The sequence below is a fragment of the Eubalaena glacialis genome, chromosome 19, assembly GCF_028564815.1.
Source record: "Eubalaena glacialis isolate mEubGla1 chromosome 19, mEubGla1.1.hap2.+ XY, whole genome shotgun sequence".
In the NCBI taxonomy this organism is placed as follows: Eukaryota; Metazoa; Chordata; class Mammalia; order Artiodactyla; family Balaenidae; genus Eubalaena; species Eubalaena glacialis.
The window spans coordinates 8309046-8326166 of record NC_083734.1 but is presented as its reverse complement, the minus strand read 5'-3'; the positions used below and the strand labels follow the sequence as shown (position 1 = coordinate 8326166).

General features: G+C 44.9%; 1 protein-coding gene across 1 annotated transcript; it reads right to left on the bottom strand.

The window, feature by feature from the left end:
- Positions 1-788: 788 nt before the first annotated feature.
- Positions 789-16597, bottom strand: GSG1L2 (GSG1 like 2). The gene is made up of 5 exons (XM_061175197.1): positions 16303-16597; positions 6969-7016; positions 5786-5938; positions 3909-4020; positions 789-1047 (listed from the first exon to the last, which is right to left on the bottom strand). The coding sequence occupies exons 1-5, from the start codon at positions 16595-16597 to the stop codon at positions 789-791; spliced, it is 867 nt and encodes a 288-aa protein (XP_061031180.1).
- Between the last annotated feature and the right edge of the window lie 524 nt (positions 16598-17121).

Below are 17121 nucleotides of genomic sequence, written 5' to 3'. Positions count from 1 at the left end.
AGATAAATTTATATAAAATTGTAACTGACCAAGTTAGGAAACATGCAGCACACCACTGTTTCACACAAGACTTGCATGTTTCACAATGTTTATTTTTAGAAGCAGAAGTGCCTGGCAATTTAATTTAAGCACACCAATTCAAACATTTGTTCCACTTAACTGTGACAAGATGTCATTCCATTCAACCGTTCTCATTTTGTTTTATCATTTGATTATCCTTCCAAACTGATTTTCCTGTAGGTGGAAATTAGAAAGTTTAGAAGAAAATACGTTTTAAAAGTAACACAAAACTAATTTTTAAATTCATTTCTTCTGGATTAAAACAAAAAAGAAAATATGGGATAGTCACACATACTATCAATTTGTGTGTGTCAGTTAAGGAAAAAACTTTCTGGACTCTTCTATCAACAAAACTGTGTGGGCAACAAATTTACATCCTTTGTAGTCAAAGCCTGTTTTCCCTTTTCTTCAGCTTCTCTTACTCTTAGCACCCACATGCTCCCTCTTTTTTTTTTGTCACCCTTATTAAACTGTCAGGAAAGCGTGAGATGCTCATTTATACTAGAGTGTCAATGGTTGATATAGTCTATAAATATTATCTCACTTAAAGATACCGACATTTTAACAGGAATCAGAAACTGAAGCCAAAGGTGTTTAGTGAAGGGTAAGATGGCAGGTGGAAGGTTTACTTGGACCACAGCTTTGTGAAGCCCACTCCAAAGATGTTCATTGTGGACATAAGTGCCTGGCTTGTCTGCCTGTGCAGATCTGGCAGCCATGAACCCTGGCTAGCACATGGACACCTTGCCTTCGGCATCTGATGGCAGGTGCTCAGATATATTGATGAGGGCACACCCAGCAGGGCTGGGAGCAGCTTCTGTTTCCCAAACACTTTCTGAAGACTTGGGTTCCTGGAAGTTGTGTTGAGAGAGCTGACTGCCCTTCCGTACGCTTTTCTTCTCTGCCAATTCCAGGCGGGCTGCCGTGTATCTGCTCGTGGCCGTGACTGATGCAACCATGCACAGGGCAAAAGAACCCCACGCGAGGCTGTCAACAAAAGGCACAGTTAGGAAAGGGTGTAGGGCTCTGATTCCAGGGCTTGCTGCTGGGGTGGAACATTAGCTGCTGATTCTACCCAATTTGGACCTGGGTTTTGCGGCACAGATCTCAGAGAGCAACCAATGTGTTGTTGTAGGCAACGTGTTGATGGTTAAGAGAACAGGTTCTGGAGTCATTGTGCTGAGTTTGCACTGTGGGTTTGTACCCATCTCTTATTAACTGTGTGACCTTGAAGTGGTGACTTCATCTTTCTGGATCAGTTTCCTCATCTGCAAAGCTGGAATGATAGCAATGCTGCACACCAGATGGTTGTGAGGAATTCACATGGGCATGGGAAGTACCCAGCATAGTATCTGCTAACATATGTATTACTTTTTGTTGTTGTCTCTAACCCAGGACACTGGCACTGAGCATGGTTATTTTTATATCCCTATCCTCTGGAAGCCTATTGCATTCTGAGCTGATAGTCTACACTTTTCATCTTTCACAGAACCCAGAAGAGTGGGTGCTGAGAAAGAACCTTTACAAACTGACATGTGTGTATGTTTTCATGGGGTGGAATTCCCAGGTAAAATAAATGGCTCCATATCCAATCAGCTACAAAAACCCTACCAGTTATTAAGTTCCAACCCCACTCCAGGGTTTCCAATCATCCTTAAATATGACTTGACAATCAAGGATACCAAGATCTAGGAGAAAGGCCCAACAACAAACAGAAAAGAAAGGAATCTGGGGACTTCCCTTGTGGTCCCGGGGTTAACTCTCTGTGCTTCCAATGCAGGGGACGCAGGGTTCGATCCCTGGCTGGGGAACTAAGATCCCACATGCCATGGGGCACGGCCAAATAAAAAACAAATTCCCCCCCAAAAAAGAAAGAAAGGAATCTGAAGGAAAAAGATAACACAAGGAACAGAAGAAAACAGCAACAAAAAGAAAACTCTTTGATTAATATCCTCAGAGAAATATGAGAAGATATTGCATCAATAAAGCGATATCAGGGTATATGAAAAAGGAACAACTGGAAAACCAGGAAAATCTTGGAAAGTCAAATAAGATTCAAAATAAGAATTCAATAGAAAAGTTGGAGACAAATAGAAAATTTTCAGAAATACCAAAAGGAGAAAGAGATAGAAAATATAAGGGGTGCAACAACATCTAGATAATTAATCCAATAGACGCGATATCTAACTCATAGAAATTCTCTGATAAGAGAGCAGAAGACTGAGGAATGGAAAAAATCAAAGACATAATACAAGAAAAATTCTCAGAATTCTAGGACGTGAATATTCAAATTTAAGGGCTCACCAAGCACATGAAAGAAGAATGAATGTGAAGGAAAGAAGATCCCCTTCAAGGTACATTATCATGACATTTCAGAACTCCAGAAATAAAGAGTAGAAAACAACAGATTACCTATAATAGAACATGAATCAGAATGGTGTTGGACTCTTGATGGAAACAATACATTCTAGAAGGAAACAGAGACATCTTCAAAATTCTAAGGGAGAATGACTTTCAACAAAGATTTTACATGCCACCAAACTATCAATCAAGATGGAGCATTGAAAAAAATACATTTCCAGACATGCAAGGAATAAAATAATTTATCTCTCATTGAACCCTTTCTTCAAAAGCTACTGGAGGATGTGCTCCCACAAAAAGTGGATGTAAACTAACTAGGATAATGATACAGGACCTAGGACACAAGGAAACAAGGGACTAGCAAAGGGAAATCTCCACTCGACAGCTCCATTCCAGAGCGGAGCAGGAAGACAGAGGGTTTTGGTGGGTTGGAAGAGTAGAGCAGGGAGAGATGGGACTGAGAGATTGTTATGTTTAGTACCGTTTGATTTTTAAAAACTAGTTGTATGTATTTCTTTTATTGAAATTAAGAAATTGAAAGCAATAGGAAACAAAATGATATTGGAAACAAACAGACCATTTTTCAAACTCCTATGATGTTTGGGATTTGCTTACATCCACAGCAGTAGGACCTCAATATAAATTGGCCACAGATCCTGACCCACCTGACATCCCTCTCAGCTCTAGAGGAGCTGGACTCCTGACTGTGTGCAGTGCTGGTGAGGTCACCTCAGGACCAATGGCACCTGCTCAGAGGGAGACAACTCAAGTGACAGACAAGTGGAGGAAATGGTGTAAAGAGAAACATTTGTAAAAATTAACTTCTTCAGATTTCGAAGATGAAGAAGAGTTCAAAATCTAATAAATCATGAAGTTTATGGATAGTCATAACATAGACGTATTTGCCAAACCCTGGTATAGTAGGATGAGGGAGTGAGCCCTGAACATGCCACTTGTTTTACAAAGAGAAAGTAACACAAGAGGTTGTTATAGAGGAGGAAAATGTAAGTATATGTATATATATATTTTAAGATGCAGCCAGGATTCGGAGGTCCACATCAAAGAGAACCCCTGTGGTCTTGTGTGACATGGTCGAGTCTTTCTAGTAGAGCTAGAACTTCTATGTCATGGCCTGTCTTTCCATTAGAATCAGGGGCTGGGTCTCTCCTCATTGAAATATTTATTAGGAATTATTGCAGGACTTTTCCCCTTAAGCTGTGTTTAAGAAAGTAACAGCACTATCTCTATTTCTTGAGCACTTTACTCTGTGCCAAGAATTTTATAAACATAACCTCTTTATAGTCCCATAAACACAACTGAGACAGGTATCATCATTTTACAGATGAGGAAATTGGGCTACAGAAAGATTACGAAAGTAATCCAAGAGTAGCAGGTGGCAGAACCATGACCAAGGTCAGTGGTCCTACAAAACCTGTGTGCCTCCCTGCTGGTCCTTCGGGACTTGAGCACCATGGCCAGCAACTCACCAGTATGACCAGCCATAGTCCCACGTCTGAGGCTTCCAATCTTCTGGTCCAATGTTCACGGTGATTTGAAAAACGGTTGTGTACATCATGTGGGCCACCATGGCTAGGAGCCCTGCACAAGGAAAGCTTGTGAGCCACAGTGAAGAATGTCGTTTCTCTACGGTACATGAGTTGGATGTCCAGAGCCCACTAGCATCCTCCTTGAGCCCTTCCAAGCAGCCTTCATGTTTTACATGTACACTAATTTCTTAGAGTCACTGATGTACACAGTGGTATAGGTTCCTTTGCCATGTCATCCCTCCCAAGATCACATCTTTCTATTTTATCATGTCCCTGTGTCACTATGCTCAGAGGCATCAATTTTCTATCCTCTCTTTCCCAGCACATAGGGGAGGTCCTTGAGCTACATTTGGCCTTAAGCCATACTTTACTAAGTTCTGTCACGTTATTCTTTAGAATGTGGATTGTTTGCTAACACATAAAAACTTTGCATAAAAATCTGAATATATTCTGGCCATAGTAGACTTACATGGCAAATAATTAGTGGGAACCGAAGTCAGTTGCCAATGTGGTTTTCTGTCCTTTGTAGGTGAATTAGTCTTTTTGCCTGGAGATCCAGAGGATTTTTTTTCCTTTAACAGTTTTAGTGGGATATGTCTAGGACTTGAATGTACTGTGTAATTTTCTCAGGTATTTGGAGGGAGTTTTCTGTATACAGATTTTGGTCTTTGGTTCAGAAAATGTCCTTGAATTTTGCTTTTAAATATTAGTTGTCTTATTGTTTTGTCTTTCTTTTTCAGGGACTCCCATTACATCTATGTTTTTATTTAATAAATGTATGGCAGGCAGGCATAATAAATGTATGACCAACTGGGGATCATCTTCAGTGGTCCAAATAGAAACTAGTTTTAACTGGTGGGGCCAGATATTTATAAGTCCTTATGATGTATCTGCATTTATAAATCCTTAAACATTCCACCTGAGGTCACATGCACACAGATGAAACTAAAGAGATATCCAGAAAGAGGCATACTCATGATTGGGTGATTTGGAGGATGCTAGGACCTGGGGAGAAATCTCCAAGGCTCTTTGCTATGAAGATCCAGAAACTGGATTCTATCATCTTATTCACTAATAATGATAAGAGTTGGGAAAGATGCGTTATACAAACACAGAAGTGATCTACAAACTGGGCTGATACACTATGAACTTAACAGTGTTTTATGTATCCAGCCAGAGAAATGAAGGAAGTTATTTGTTCAGGGTTCTTTCCTTGGTGGAAAGGCCCACTTAGGGGACCAAATTAAGTTGCTCTAAAAGTTGCTTGGAGAACACAGAAGTAAGACCAAAAAGAGGAGTTCTTTATTCCTATGGGATATTGACCCCAAACTTGGATAATAATTTTTAACAAGCTACCATTTTTTTTGAGTACTTACTATATGCTATGTGCCTTCTTATTTAGTCATCACCATAGCCTTCTGAGGTAGCTAGCTTGGAGAAGTTATGCCACTTGCCCAGGGTCACACAGCCATTAAGTAAGAGAGATCTGAACGCAGGGAGGATTTCTCCACAGACTCATGCTTAACCACTGTACTAAACAAAGCGATCTCTGTTCTCAGAGCCAGTAGACCCCCTTCCCAGGGTTGTGACAAAGACATACTGATAAATTTTATTCTCCATTTGTGCCTATCCCCCTTTTTTTCCATCAGTCACCCATTGCTTCCACCAGTGGGATTAATTCAGTAGCTTCTCCCGTGGACCAGATGTCCTGCTGAATGGACTAGCGACAGGAAGAGCCAGCCTGGAGCTTTGCCTGTTCCCTCTGGGGCAGGCTGTGGGGAATTTGCCTGTTCTCATGATGCTCCTGGGAAAAGTACCTGCAAGCACCATGAGGATGGCTACAGAGGCATCCACCTTGAGCCAGTGGAATCCAGAGCTGTGATAACTCACTCTGGAGCCCAGGAGGATAGCACTGGTCAATGTCAGAAGGATATTCAGGACCTCAGCCCCAATGCACAGCCACAAAACACCTGCAAAATATAAGGATGACAGAGACGCTGGGAACTTAGAAGTACTAGGATATTTAATCCTTTGATTTAGTTCACTTCTAAAACAAAAAATAAAAAACCGGCACCGCAGGGTGAAAAACCACAGATACCCCTGCAGAGTCTTGGAAAGCTGACAATGAAAGGGGGGGTCCTGGGGCTTGAAAGAGAAGTTTGTAAAGATTGTCGTTAGCTGGAAGGGAAAAAGCACTAAGCAAAGTTCTGATGTGGGGACCTGAGGGATACTGGAGGTCCCATGGCCTAGTTCAAAAGTTAAAGTGTTATTTTGATTCCACCAGAAGACATATCTTTGTCTTTTAAAGGAGAGGATCAACTTAACCAGGTGGGCAAAGGAATCTGAGCATTGAAGAGCCCTGATTCGAGATACCAAAATCTCATTTGTTTCTGTGTGAGCCTATGATTTACCCTTTGGGTGGGACTTCATCTGCAGCTTCAAGAAACTGGGTTGGATGTGGAAGGGAGTGAACAAAGGGGGCAGGGAGAGAAACTATTATTTGCAAAAGGCCTCCTATAAGGTAGTTAGGTACTGTGTAGACACAGCAATGAATGAAACAGATGTGGTCCATGCCATCACAAAAGCTATATTCCAGCTGGGAAAACAGATACTAAGAAAGTAAGTACAAATTTGATGAGTGTTAGAGAGAAGAAAAAACGCTATAGGAAGTGACGAGCTAGACTCATCTTTTCCCTGTTCTGTGGTCACCTCACATCGATAGCTTGAAATCGGCCATGGTGGGAGCATTTACACCCTGGAAAGTTGCAAACACTACTGATCAGGGCTTCCCCTCTCCTCCACAAAGTGAGTGGTTTAACATTTTCTAGCATTACTGACTACAGGGCACATGAAAAGAGCCAGTGGTTCTGGCTTTTGGACTCGACTTCATAGAAAAACCATAAATAACTCTTTCCTCTTTTCCCCCAACCCAGCCAAAACCATAGAAATTGTCCAAAGTGCGAGGAGGGCTGGTGGACAGAACGTGAGGAAGGTATTTACCTTGTTCTTCAGCTGGTATTATACTCTGGAAACTCCTACACTTTTCACCTAGAAGGAAAAGAGGACAGAAGCCCAAGTAGGGTGAACCTTGACCATTAGGGGCAAACTGTGTTTCTAGATCCCTTGAGTGTATCCAGGTCATTTTGAACAAGGATTGGGGAGTGTGGCTTTCTTGCTCCCCAACAGGTGGTGTCCCTCCCTGGGGGATCATGATACAGTCCTACCCCAGTGAATCCAGGCTAGGCAATGTGCCTTTCTTTGGCCAAGAACTGGGAGTGGAAATGGGGGGAGGAGGTCACTTCTGGTCAGAAGCTTTAAGAGCCAGTGTTTTGTCTAAAGGTTCTCATCTTCTTGCTTCCGTGATCACAGAAGCACAAGTCCAGATGGAGTCTCTGTCCGCCTAGATCCCTGAGTGGCTCCAGTCAGGAGACACTGCTTGCCGACCTGAAAAGTACAAATAGCAAGAGCTAGAAATGAATTTGTTGGCTTAAACTGCTGGGACTTGTGGGTTGTCTGTTATTATAGCATAACTTAGCCCATCTGGACTGATGCTGCAAGCCTTAGACCAGGGGTACTTGACTTCCCAAACAGCATCCATGATGATGTGAGTCTCAAATAATTTCTTTCTGGGTAGAGGGAAAGTGACAATGTTTGTAATCATTAGAAAAGATGAATTAGAGCAGATACCAGAACTATCTCTGCTACCGAGTGAGGCAATTATTCGTACTCCATTTTGCTTTCTGGAAGGGAAAGGAAAGGAAGGAGTTATTATGTGTGTACCAGGTATGGGGCAGAACCCACCACCAGACTTATTCTGTGCCCTGGGGGGTGTGCTTTGCCTGTATCATCTGTCACGTTGCACATATTGGCTAGAAAACCTTGCGTTGCTACTTCTGATGTGTAGTCCCTTTGAAGGAGCTAAGTCCTTAAATATCTACTGAGTGGACGGATGTCACCAAATTCTGGGTTGGGGGTGAGTGACAGATGGATGATTGAGACCACAGCAAATCACCTTCTGGGATCCTGTCCCAGGTGGGTGCCCCAATTCCTCCATACTTCAGCCCCGAAATGAATCATGGATGGCGGAGTGGGAGGAGCCCGGGAAATTGCCTGATTCTTCTCTGCACAGTTAGGAAGAGTGGGTCCAAGGACATCGGAGAGGAAAGAATGGTAAAGAAGACACAGGTAGAGGCATTTTCAGCATTAGAACTGGGCTTGCAGGGGCCCCGCCTATGCGGTCCAGCCATATCACTGATTTAATGCAACGCAGCCGGCTGTAGCGGAGATGCGTCCTCTGCTCCCAGTCTGGGCTGGTTGGAGCTAAAAGAGGCGAAGTTAGGGGCATAGATCATTAACTCTTCAAAGGAATGGCTTTCCTATTTCTAAAATCTGTTCGACAGTCCCCACACTAGCCTTGCTTTGAAGATTAAATGAGATACTAGGTAGGAAGGCTGCTCTCCTGGTTACCGTGCACTTAAACCTGAATGGAATAAAATGAGTTCTGGGACTTCCTTGGTGGCGCAGTGGTTAAGAATCCGCCTGCCAATGCAGGGGACACGGGTTCGAGCCCTGGTCCGGGAAGATCCCACATGCTGCGGAGCAACTAAGCCCGTGTGCCACAACTACTGAGCCTGCGCTCTAGAGCCCGCGAGCCACAGCTACTGAGCCCACGTGCCACAACTACTGAAGCCCGCGTGCCTAAAGCCCCTGATCCGCAACAAGAGAAGCCACCGCAATGAGAAGCCCTCTCACCACATCGGGAAGAGCAGCCCCCGCTCGCCGCAACTAGAGAAAGCCCGCGTGCAGCAATGAAGACCCAATGCAGCCAAAAATAAATAAGTTAGTTAATTAAAAAAATGAGTTCTAATGAGGCCTTTTTGCATATGGTTAGCATAAATCATTATTTACTACTAGACTGTAAGCACCCTTGAGGGCAAAGATCACGTCAACTACCTTTTCTGGAAGTTTTCAGGGAGAGAAGTAACTTTGAGGAGCATCTTTAGACTTTAGAAAATATATTTTCTCTTATAGAAGAGAAAATTCCAGATCACTTTCCTATTCAAGAATTCATACAGCCTCCCCCCATTCCTCCAGCCTCACGTCTAAATCTCTCTTCTTCTTTCATGTCCTCTCTCCAGCAAGCTGACTTCCCAATGCAGAACCCATTTTTTGCTTCCTTAGCACAAGCCAGCATTCACCTTCTGCTTCATCAAGGATGCTATGTATGGCCAGGTGCATGCTTTTGAAGGTACAGATGCCCAAAGGCCATAAACCTTGAGATTTGCCATGCTCGACCTCCAAGTACCCTTGGGCCTCATTCCTTCATGCTTCTGCGTTGCCCCTCTGCTGGGCTATAGGAAGAAGAGAAATATAGTTTGCGTTTATGATACCGCCATTTGGCTGAGCTGCCCTGCTGGGATACTCTCTGGCTTGATTCGGAAGCAGGGATTCATCTGTCACCTAACTGTCCACAACAAGTGGCCCGAGGGAGCGTATTTACACCGCCTGGGACCAAGAGCCACAGGATCAGGGAGCTATCTGCTAATCTACAGCCACAGTGGCCTCTGCAGCCTTCTAATTAAGTCCATTTTGGATTGTGCAATGGGACATTTTTCCTGGTTGATTCTCTGCTTTTGGCGGCAGCAGTGGTGTGGACAAAGAATGTCACTTGCCGTATCAGTCAACAAAGGATGTTGCGGAAAACTGGGATACTGGCCCTAGATAGTGAAGATGCATATCAAAGGAAGAATTTCATTAAGCCCAGACTCTTGCATCTTCCCATACATAGAAAAGTGCTGCACTCATTTTCTTGAGATGCCTGGTTTTTCTTTAATTAGCAGTAATCTTTTGATGTTTGGTTACCTGGTTTTTTGCAAAAACTCCTATATATCCTGGCTGCCCCCTTACCTCCTTGGAATGGTCCCTCGGAGCTATCTGAGAGGCTGTCTCCCAGGCTTAAGTCCTCAGTAAAGCCCCAGATAAAACATAATTCTCACCTTTTAGGTTGTGCTTTTTTTTTTCCCGGTTGACAGCAGTGTTATGGCCATGGTAGCTCAACATTCATCCTGGTCGCCCCAGTTCTACTAGGGAGGTCCACAGCCTTGGGAAAATCTCAACACTCGCACCTGCTCTCTTGCAAGGCACTTTGGGGCTGATGGGGGTCCTTTTTTCACATCATCTCATTAGCTCCTCACTAGAACCCTGTGAGCCAGGCTGGGAGTGAGAGTAGCAGATGGACATCATGGACAGAATGCAGCCTTTAAATCCAACAGGACTGGCTTCTATGCCAGTTCTGCCCCAGTCAGGAATCATAGGAAGTTCCTTGACTTCTCTGTGCCTCGCTTTCTTCATCTGCAAAATGGGTATTATCAAAGTCCTCCAATGAGGAAGTTATGAAAGTATTTTGAGAACAGCCTTCCACTTTTTGGTGTGTTTAATTATTGATAAAGGCAAGTACAGATATCCACAGTTTACAGGTTTGGAGGCCAGGCTCAAACAGGTTGGTAGAATCAGGAGTTGAAACTGGATTTTCTCACCTAGGACCCAGTCCCTTTTTCAACATCACCAACTGCTGTCTTTATGCTTAATGCACGGAGGCCTAAGGGTCTATCTTGTCTTCTGAAGAGGGCTGCCTTATCTCAACAGGAGTAAAGAGGAGGCCAGGTACAGAGCCAGGGGCAGGGCAAAGTGAAAACGGAGGCCGGCCAAGGAGATTAAGAGAATTCCCAATAGCTTAGGAGGGTGAGTTTAGCCTGGGCGAAGGGTCAGACCACAGTGACCCCTTGATTAATATGAATCCTCAGAAATGATGTTCCTTTTGAATAAGCCCAGCAGGATTAAAAGGAAAAATCTTTATAAATCCCACAAAGCCAGACAGGCAGGTGTTACATAGCTGGACAGAAGTTTACCAGCCAAGCCGTACGGCCAGCCAGCCTAGGAAACGGTGTCGTAGTCCTGGGGACAGACTCTGGAAACCTGTCTGCTGTTCTCCCTAAGCCCCCACCCACTATGAGGTGCCCAGGTCCCTCTGTCCTTGAACTTTCTGAGTTTAGCAGAACAGCATAGTATTGGAAATCAACACATCTTGTTGACTAATTCATTCGTGCAAGAAAAAGAACATTTAGTCGAGGCGCTGCCCAAACCAGGAGTTTTTGTTTTAAATCTTCATTTCGGAGGGTGCTGTCTCTCTTTAAAGGCATTAGGAAGAAGGTGCAGAGCTATTCGGTGTGACTTAACAGAGGATGACCTGAAATAGCACTCCAGGTAGGGGATTCCCCGGGAGGGTCAACTTTTAGGGGGAGGGAGATGGAGCTGATTCAGAAGGAAAATATCCAGGAAGCCTCACGGGGCAGCAGAGCTGGGGGTGGCCGGACAGCCCGAGGCTCCTCTCCTATGCTTGTTCAGGGCCAAGGAGCATCCTCCCCAGGCTGGAGTCCTTACGGCCAGGTCTACTCAGCCCCCCTCGCCTCTCCTGACCCTCTCTCTAAAGCCCCAGGTGGGTGCCTTCCATCCACCTCCAGTTGCAGTCTTTTCCTTTGTTATGCCCCCAACGCTCCCAGGCACTTGTGCTAAATTAGACTAAATAGCAGATGTTTGTACGGAGTAATCTCCCCGAGGGGGCCCCAGGCTGCGGTCTGCTGCAGGCATGCTTTCTTGGGCCTGGGCAATGTGTTTTCACATGGAAAGCCAGATAGCTTGCTTCCCTTGAACAACCAGAGGAGCTGATGACACTGAGCTCATAAGCCCACAAGCCCGTAAGGCTGAGCTGAGCAAGACGTGCCCCCTTCAGCTAAGGCTGAGGCTTCAAGGTCACTGGCATTCCCCGCTAGCCCTTACCACCTTCTGTAGGCATTTGTTTGCAACCTAATGTAGGCCTTTTGCTTTATTTCCTTATACGTTTGCTACTATTTTAGTTATTATCTAGTAAAAATTTAATTCTAACCTTTTTTGATTTAGGGGCATCTTGTAGCACGGTGATCACGTTTCTGGGGGGGGAAGGCGTTCTGAGGACAACGTCCTCCTTTCTTCCTTCTTAATAAAGTGATGACAATATTTAAAGACCTCGGTTTACCTGGATGACCTTATTATATTAAGAAATATATAGGATGTGAGGGCGATCTGGCTGCAACATCTGTCACCCCATTGATCACCAGGGCTGATTCAGCTGATCTGGCTGGCTAGGCGGGTGTCCCCTTCCTCCCTCACCGCTCCATGTGTGTCCCTCCCGAAGCTGCACGCTCTGTCGAAGAGGACGACCTTCCCCGATAGAGGAGGACCATCCTTCGGTCAAGGGTATACGAGTAGCTGTGCTCCCCTGCTAGAACCTCCAAACAAGCTCTCAAGGTCCATTTGTAGGAGAACGCAGGGTAGTCAAGCTTCCAAGACTCCAGACACATCCAAATGAGGCGCTGCACGTGGCAGTCTGCCTTTAAAAAAAAAAAGAAAGAAAAAGAAAAAACCCCCAATATATAAAAGTGTGAGTGGAGTATTATTTTTAGATTGATGGGCACAAACTTATTCATTGACAATTATAAGACCATTGCCCTTCAGTTAAGTTTTGGGTATTGTGGGTTTGTAGGGAAAGTCTGGGGTCAGGGTTAAGAAGTTTGAGTTGCGTGTGTAGCTCTATCAGAATCTAGCTATACAATCCTCAGTGGGGCCCGTCTACCTCTAGAACTAAGTTTTCCCATCTGTGAAATGAGTCTGATGTTCTAGATCAGCCTTTTCCAAAGAGTGTTCCACTCAACACTAGTCTCACAGGATATTAATCCTTATTCTACACAGACATTTTTTTTTTACTACTTCAGCTAATTTTAGGAAACACTGGGATATGTAAGATTAAACAGGTTTCTTTATTGAGATTTTAATGTGCTGATGTGCATTGTGAATTTCCAAGAAGGAAAGGTAATCTATGATATTTTCCAAATTTGTTTGACTATCAAAACATTTTATTTAATTTTACAAAGAGTACCTTAAAAGGCATCTCTGTGGAGTAATCTTTGAGGAAACCCAGCGAAGCCCTTGATAAAGCCTCCTTCTGGTTTGACATCAAGTATATAAGATAAACATAAATCAGAAAAGGGTCAAGAAATACATTCTTTACTTTTCCTTGGCTTTGTCCATGAATCACTGAAAACATCAACCCTCCTTAGAATTCAGCATGTGTTCCTGATCATATACGAAAAACCTTTCAGTCCTGTGACCCGTGAGAAGATGGGTGTGTGTGTAGTAAACACTCTGTGTGTTGACAAAAGTGCCAAGGGTTCTCCTGGTCTCTAGCGGTCCCCACACATTCCCTTAACTGTGCTTCCAGCCCCTGTTTTAGGTTGAGAAGGCCCCCCTCCCTGACTTGCATAACACTTTTTTTATCAGAAAGCCGGGGGATGATTTACATCATCTGTCTCCGTAGTGTTGCGTGAATATGTGAGGCACACACCATATGCAGGTAGACAGTTTACAGCTGCTCTGGTCCTCCCTGAATCTTGTAGCTTTGACATTGTTGAAGAGATGAGGTTTCCAGTCCCACCCTTTTCTCAAGCCCAGCTCATGCGAAGTCCTTTCTCCTGGTCCCCTGGTCCCTGGGGAAGCAGCTCCCTTCCACCTAATTTTCTAACTCTTGTCCTCAAGTTCAGGTTCTACTATAGCCCCACCTCCCTGACATTACAAATAGTAAAGCTTCTAATTTTCTCCAGTTAGGCCTTTTCTTTCTAGGGAATGCTGTCCTGCTCAGTTTCTTGTCCTGGAGTGACCATGACCTTGTGTTGCAGGGGAGAAGAAGCTGCCTCAGGTGATGTCGAAGGGCTTTATGAGTTAAGTTCTTCTGTAATGAAGCTTCCTCATCTCCCCTGTCTTGTGTTCTGATGCAAATACCTGGACCATCCTGCCTCAGACCTTTGCTCACTCAGTTCTGTCTGCCTGGAGTATCCTCAGCCCCAATCTCCATCTACTAAAATCATAGCCCTGCTTTGAGGCCTGGCACAATGGCCGCATCCTTTACAAAACCTTCCCATGCCCAGAGCTGTTAATAGCCTCTTCCTCCTTTCCAATTCTATATCACATTGAGTCTTTGTTATATCATTATCACAGTTTTCCTTGTTTTAATTTTATCTCTGTTCTCACCACTGTGGCTCACTCACCTTTGCACCCACCCCTGCTCTCGTTCTCCTAGTCCTGTGCCTGACACAGAAATGGTTTTAGTGAATTCATTCCATACTTTCCCCTTTTTCCAGATGGCTTTGCTGTACCCTGGGGCATTTTGGTGTGTGGTGTAATCATCAGGGGAGCTTATTAAAAATACAGATAACACCAGATAGAAAAGAGAATTGAGGAGAATAAAAAAACAAATGTTATGAGGATGGGGAAATAAAAGGCAATTAGAAACTACAGGAAAAGCAAAAAGCTGTATAAGAAGTTTAAGGTAATGATAGCACCCTTCTTGATTCTGTGATGAACAATATGTATATAGTGTAAATAAATTATTGGTTTATTGATTTAAATAAAACAGCACTATAACTATATTAGAAGGATGGCAGATATGGGATGTGGTGGTGAGAGAAACTTATCCTTGTCTATGATGACAGGAAGTCAATAGATACTATCTAACATGAAGATAGCGGTATCAGCATATTTTTTAGAAATGCAGAGGCAAATACCAGAAGAAACAACTAAGCTAAGAGTGGTTTCCCCTGGATGTAGGACTAGGTTATGGAGTAGGAAGGGGCAGGAGACTGTTAGTTTTTCTTATAAGCCTTTCAAAATGATTTGATCTCTTATCTATGTGTAAATATTACCTTGGTTAAATATTTTTTTAAAAGGAATGCAGGTTTATAGACCCCATCCCAGATCTGCTGAATCAGAAACTCCAGGGCTGGGTATCTGGATTTTTACAAACTCCCTGGGTGATTGTGATGTGCACCATTTGATAGCTGGTGTGATGCTTTATACGCAACTGTGGAAATAGAAATAGGCGACCCTCAGATGGGGACTTGGAAAGGGACTGGTAATTCTCAAGCAATTTGCCTATGGGTATGATGATTGTATTTTCCAAACCACAAACCTGAGACTATCTTGAGGACCCTTTGGGATGCAGGGTCATGAGCCTCCTGTGTCTGTCCGTGAGGGTAGAGAGAGTGGACTGATAGGAAGATAGTGCACTTCCCAGAGGAGAGGGGTGGGGAAAGCCCCTCCAGTAGCCTTAGCTCCTTGTACTGCTGCAGTGTCCTCACCACACTTAGAGCAAAGACCACAGGCACTGGCCTGTATACATGGGAGAGCAAGGCTTGGCACTGCCCCTCTTCAGTGACCACTGGGGCAGGGATGGGGAGGGGCACACAGCATCTTAGAGGGTTCCTTCTTGTTGCCTTTTACTTAGACCTCAGGAATAAACTACTAATGCTACGGGTATGGGAAAAGAAAAGGCAATTAGAAACTCCAGGAAAAGCAAAAAACTGTACAAGAATGTAATGTAATAAGCCTGAGGTCAGAATGGGCATGTTGGGGGGTGAGGGTCCTCTCCTTTCCACCTTGAGGGCTGTGTTCTCCCAGCAGGAAGGGAAGAGCATCCTGGCCCCGAGCATGGGGTTGGGTTTGCAGCCAGGCTGCCGAATTCCTCCTTCCTCGGTTGCTCACGAGGTAAAAACACTGTTTTCTGAAATACGTCCTCCAAATTATAACTTTCTCTTCCCTCTCTCTGTCCTCTTCCTTCACCATTTCCCTCACCACCGCCCTGTCAAGCCCGTTGAAGTTCAAAAGACATCAACGAATCAGGGTTGAGTAATGGTGGTGGCGGAGGGCTTGCTGCTATGTAGCTTGAAACTCAGTTTCCTTATTTGTGAGCTGAGAAAACAATGTTTACTTTGCTGGGTTATTTCAAGGTTGCCTGAGATAAAGGTCTGACTTGTTCATGGTTTTACTTCTGGTATGTGCTCCATAAAGGGGATTCCCTCCCCACCAATGATGATAAGAGTTTGTTTTCTAAGAGAACCTTCTGTTCCAAGACCCCTTAAACGTGCGGGGATGCAGTTTAGGGTTGGGTGGGGGGGCCACTTTAGATTCACCAGAGACTGAATGACACTAGGAAATGGTAAAAGCTAATGTGTAGTAAACGCTTACCCTGTATCTGGTGCTGTGTTTTAGGGAATTCGGTCATTTCATCTTTGTGGTAACTCTAGAGATGGGTACAGCTATTGTTCTTGTTTTATAGATGAGAAAATTGAGGCTCAGAGTGGTGGAGAGCCTTGCTCGAGGACACACAGGTAGCCAGAGGCAGAGCTGGGGCTCAAACCCTAGTGGCCATCCCACACCTGTCCCCCCGGGCGCCCCAGGCCATGCTCACCTGCGCTGCCGAGGCTCTCCTCGCATGACTGCCAGAGCCCCAGGTGGAACCTGCGCCAGATGAACTTGTCGTCTCCCATTTCCCAAATGTACTGGACGGCCTGGGTCCCGTTGTCCCTGCTGCCACTGCTGTAGTGGATGCAGTGCAGCACCCCTGGATGGTCCTGGCACAGCGGCTTTGCCACCCGCCGGGTCCCCTCACACCAGTAGCTGCTGCCCACGGCCGTGAGGGAGAAGGCGAGGGCGAGGCAGACGGGGAGGAGGGCCAGCACCCGCTGTCGCCTGGCCCGGTCCATGGCCGAATGCGGGGTGCAGAGGCAGGATGAGCAGTGGGGCCCCCCTCCCCTGCCTTGTCATGGTACCTGCCCCTCCTCAGCCCGCCATCTGGCATTCTTACATCTTCCCTCACATCCCCCTGGGAAACCGGTGCTCTCCAGCGTGTAGCATCCTCTGAGCACCTGTGCCCTGAGGAGGCAAAGAGCTGGGACGCGCCCTCTTCAACAGTGTCAGCCCTTCTGTCTTCCCCACGATGGGAGAGGTGCTGGAGGCGCCAGTTTTCTGTTTTTGTTCAACTGTGGTGAAATGCACATAACATAGAATTTACCATGTTAACCATTTTTAAGTGCACACTTAAGTACATTCGCGTTCCGCCACCAATCTCCAGAACTCTTTTCATCTCACAAAACTGAAATTCTGTCCCCATTAAATGCTAACTCCCCATTCCTCCACCCCCAGCCCCTGGCAACACCCATGATACTCTCTACGAATTTGGTCACTCTAGCTATACGTGGAATTTGTCTTTTGTAACTGGCTTTTTTCA

Coding starts and splice junctions, on each gene's coding strand:
- GSG1L2 (XM_061175197.1), bottom strand. CDS start 16,597: ATGGACCGGGCCAGGCGACAGCGGGTGCTGGCCCTCCTCCCCGTCTGC. Junction 4,021..5,785: donor CATCCTCATGGTGCTTGCAG/GTACTTTTCCCA, acceptor TTCCTTGTGCAG/GGCTCCTAGCCATGGTGGCC. Junction 1,048..3,908: donor GACTATGGCTGGTCATACTG/GTGAGTTGCTGG, acceptor TTTTGTTGACAG/CCTCGCGTGGGGTTCTTTTG.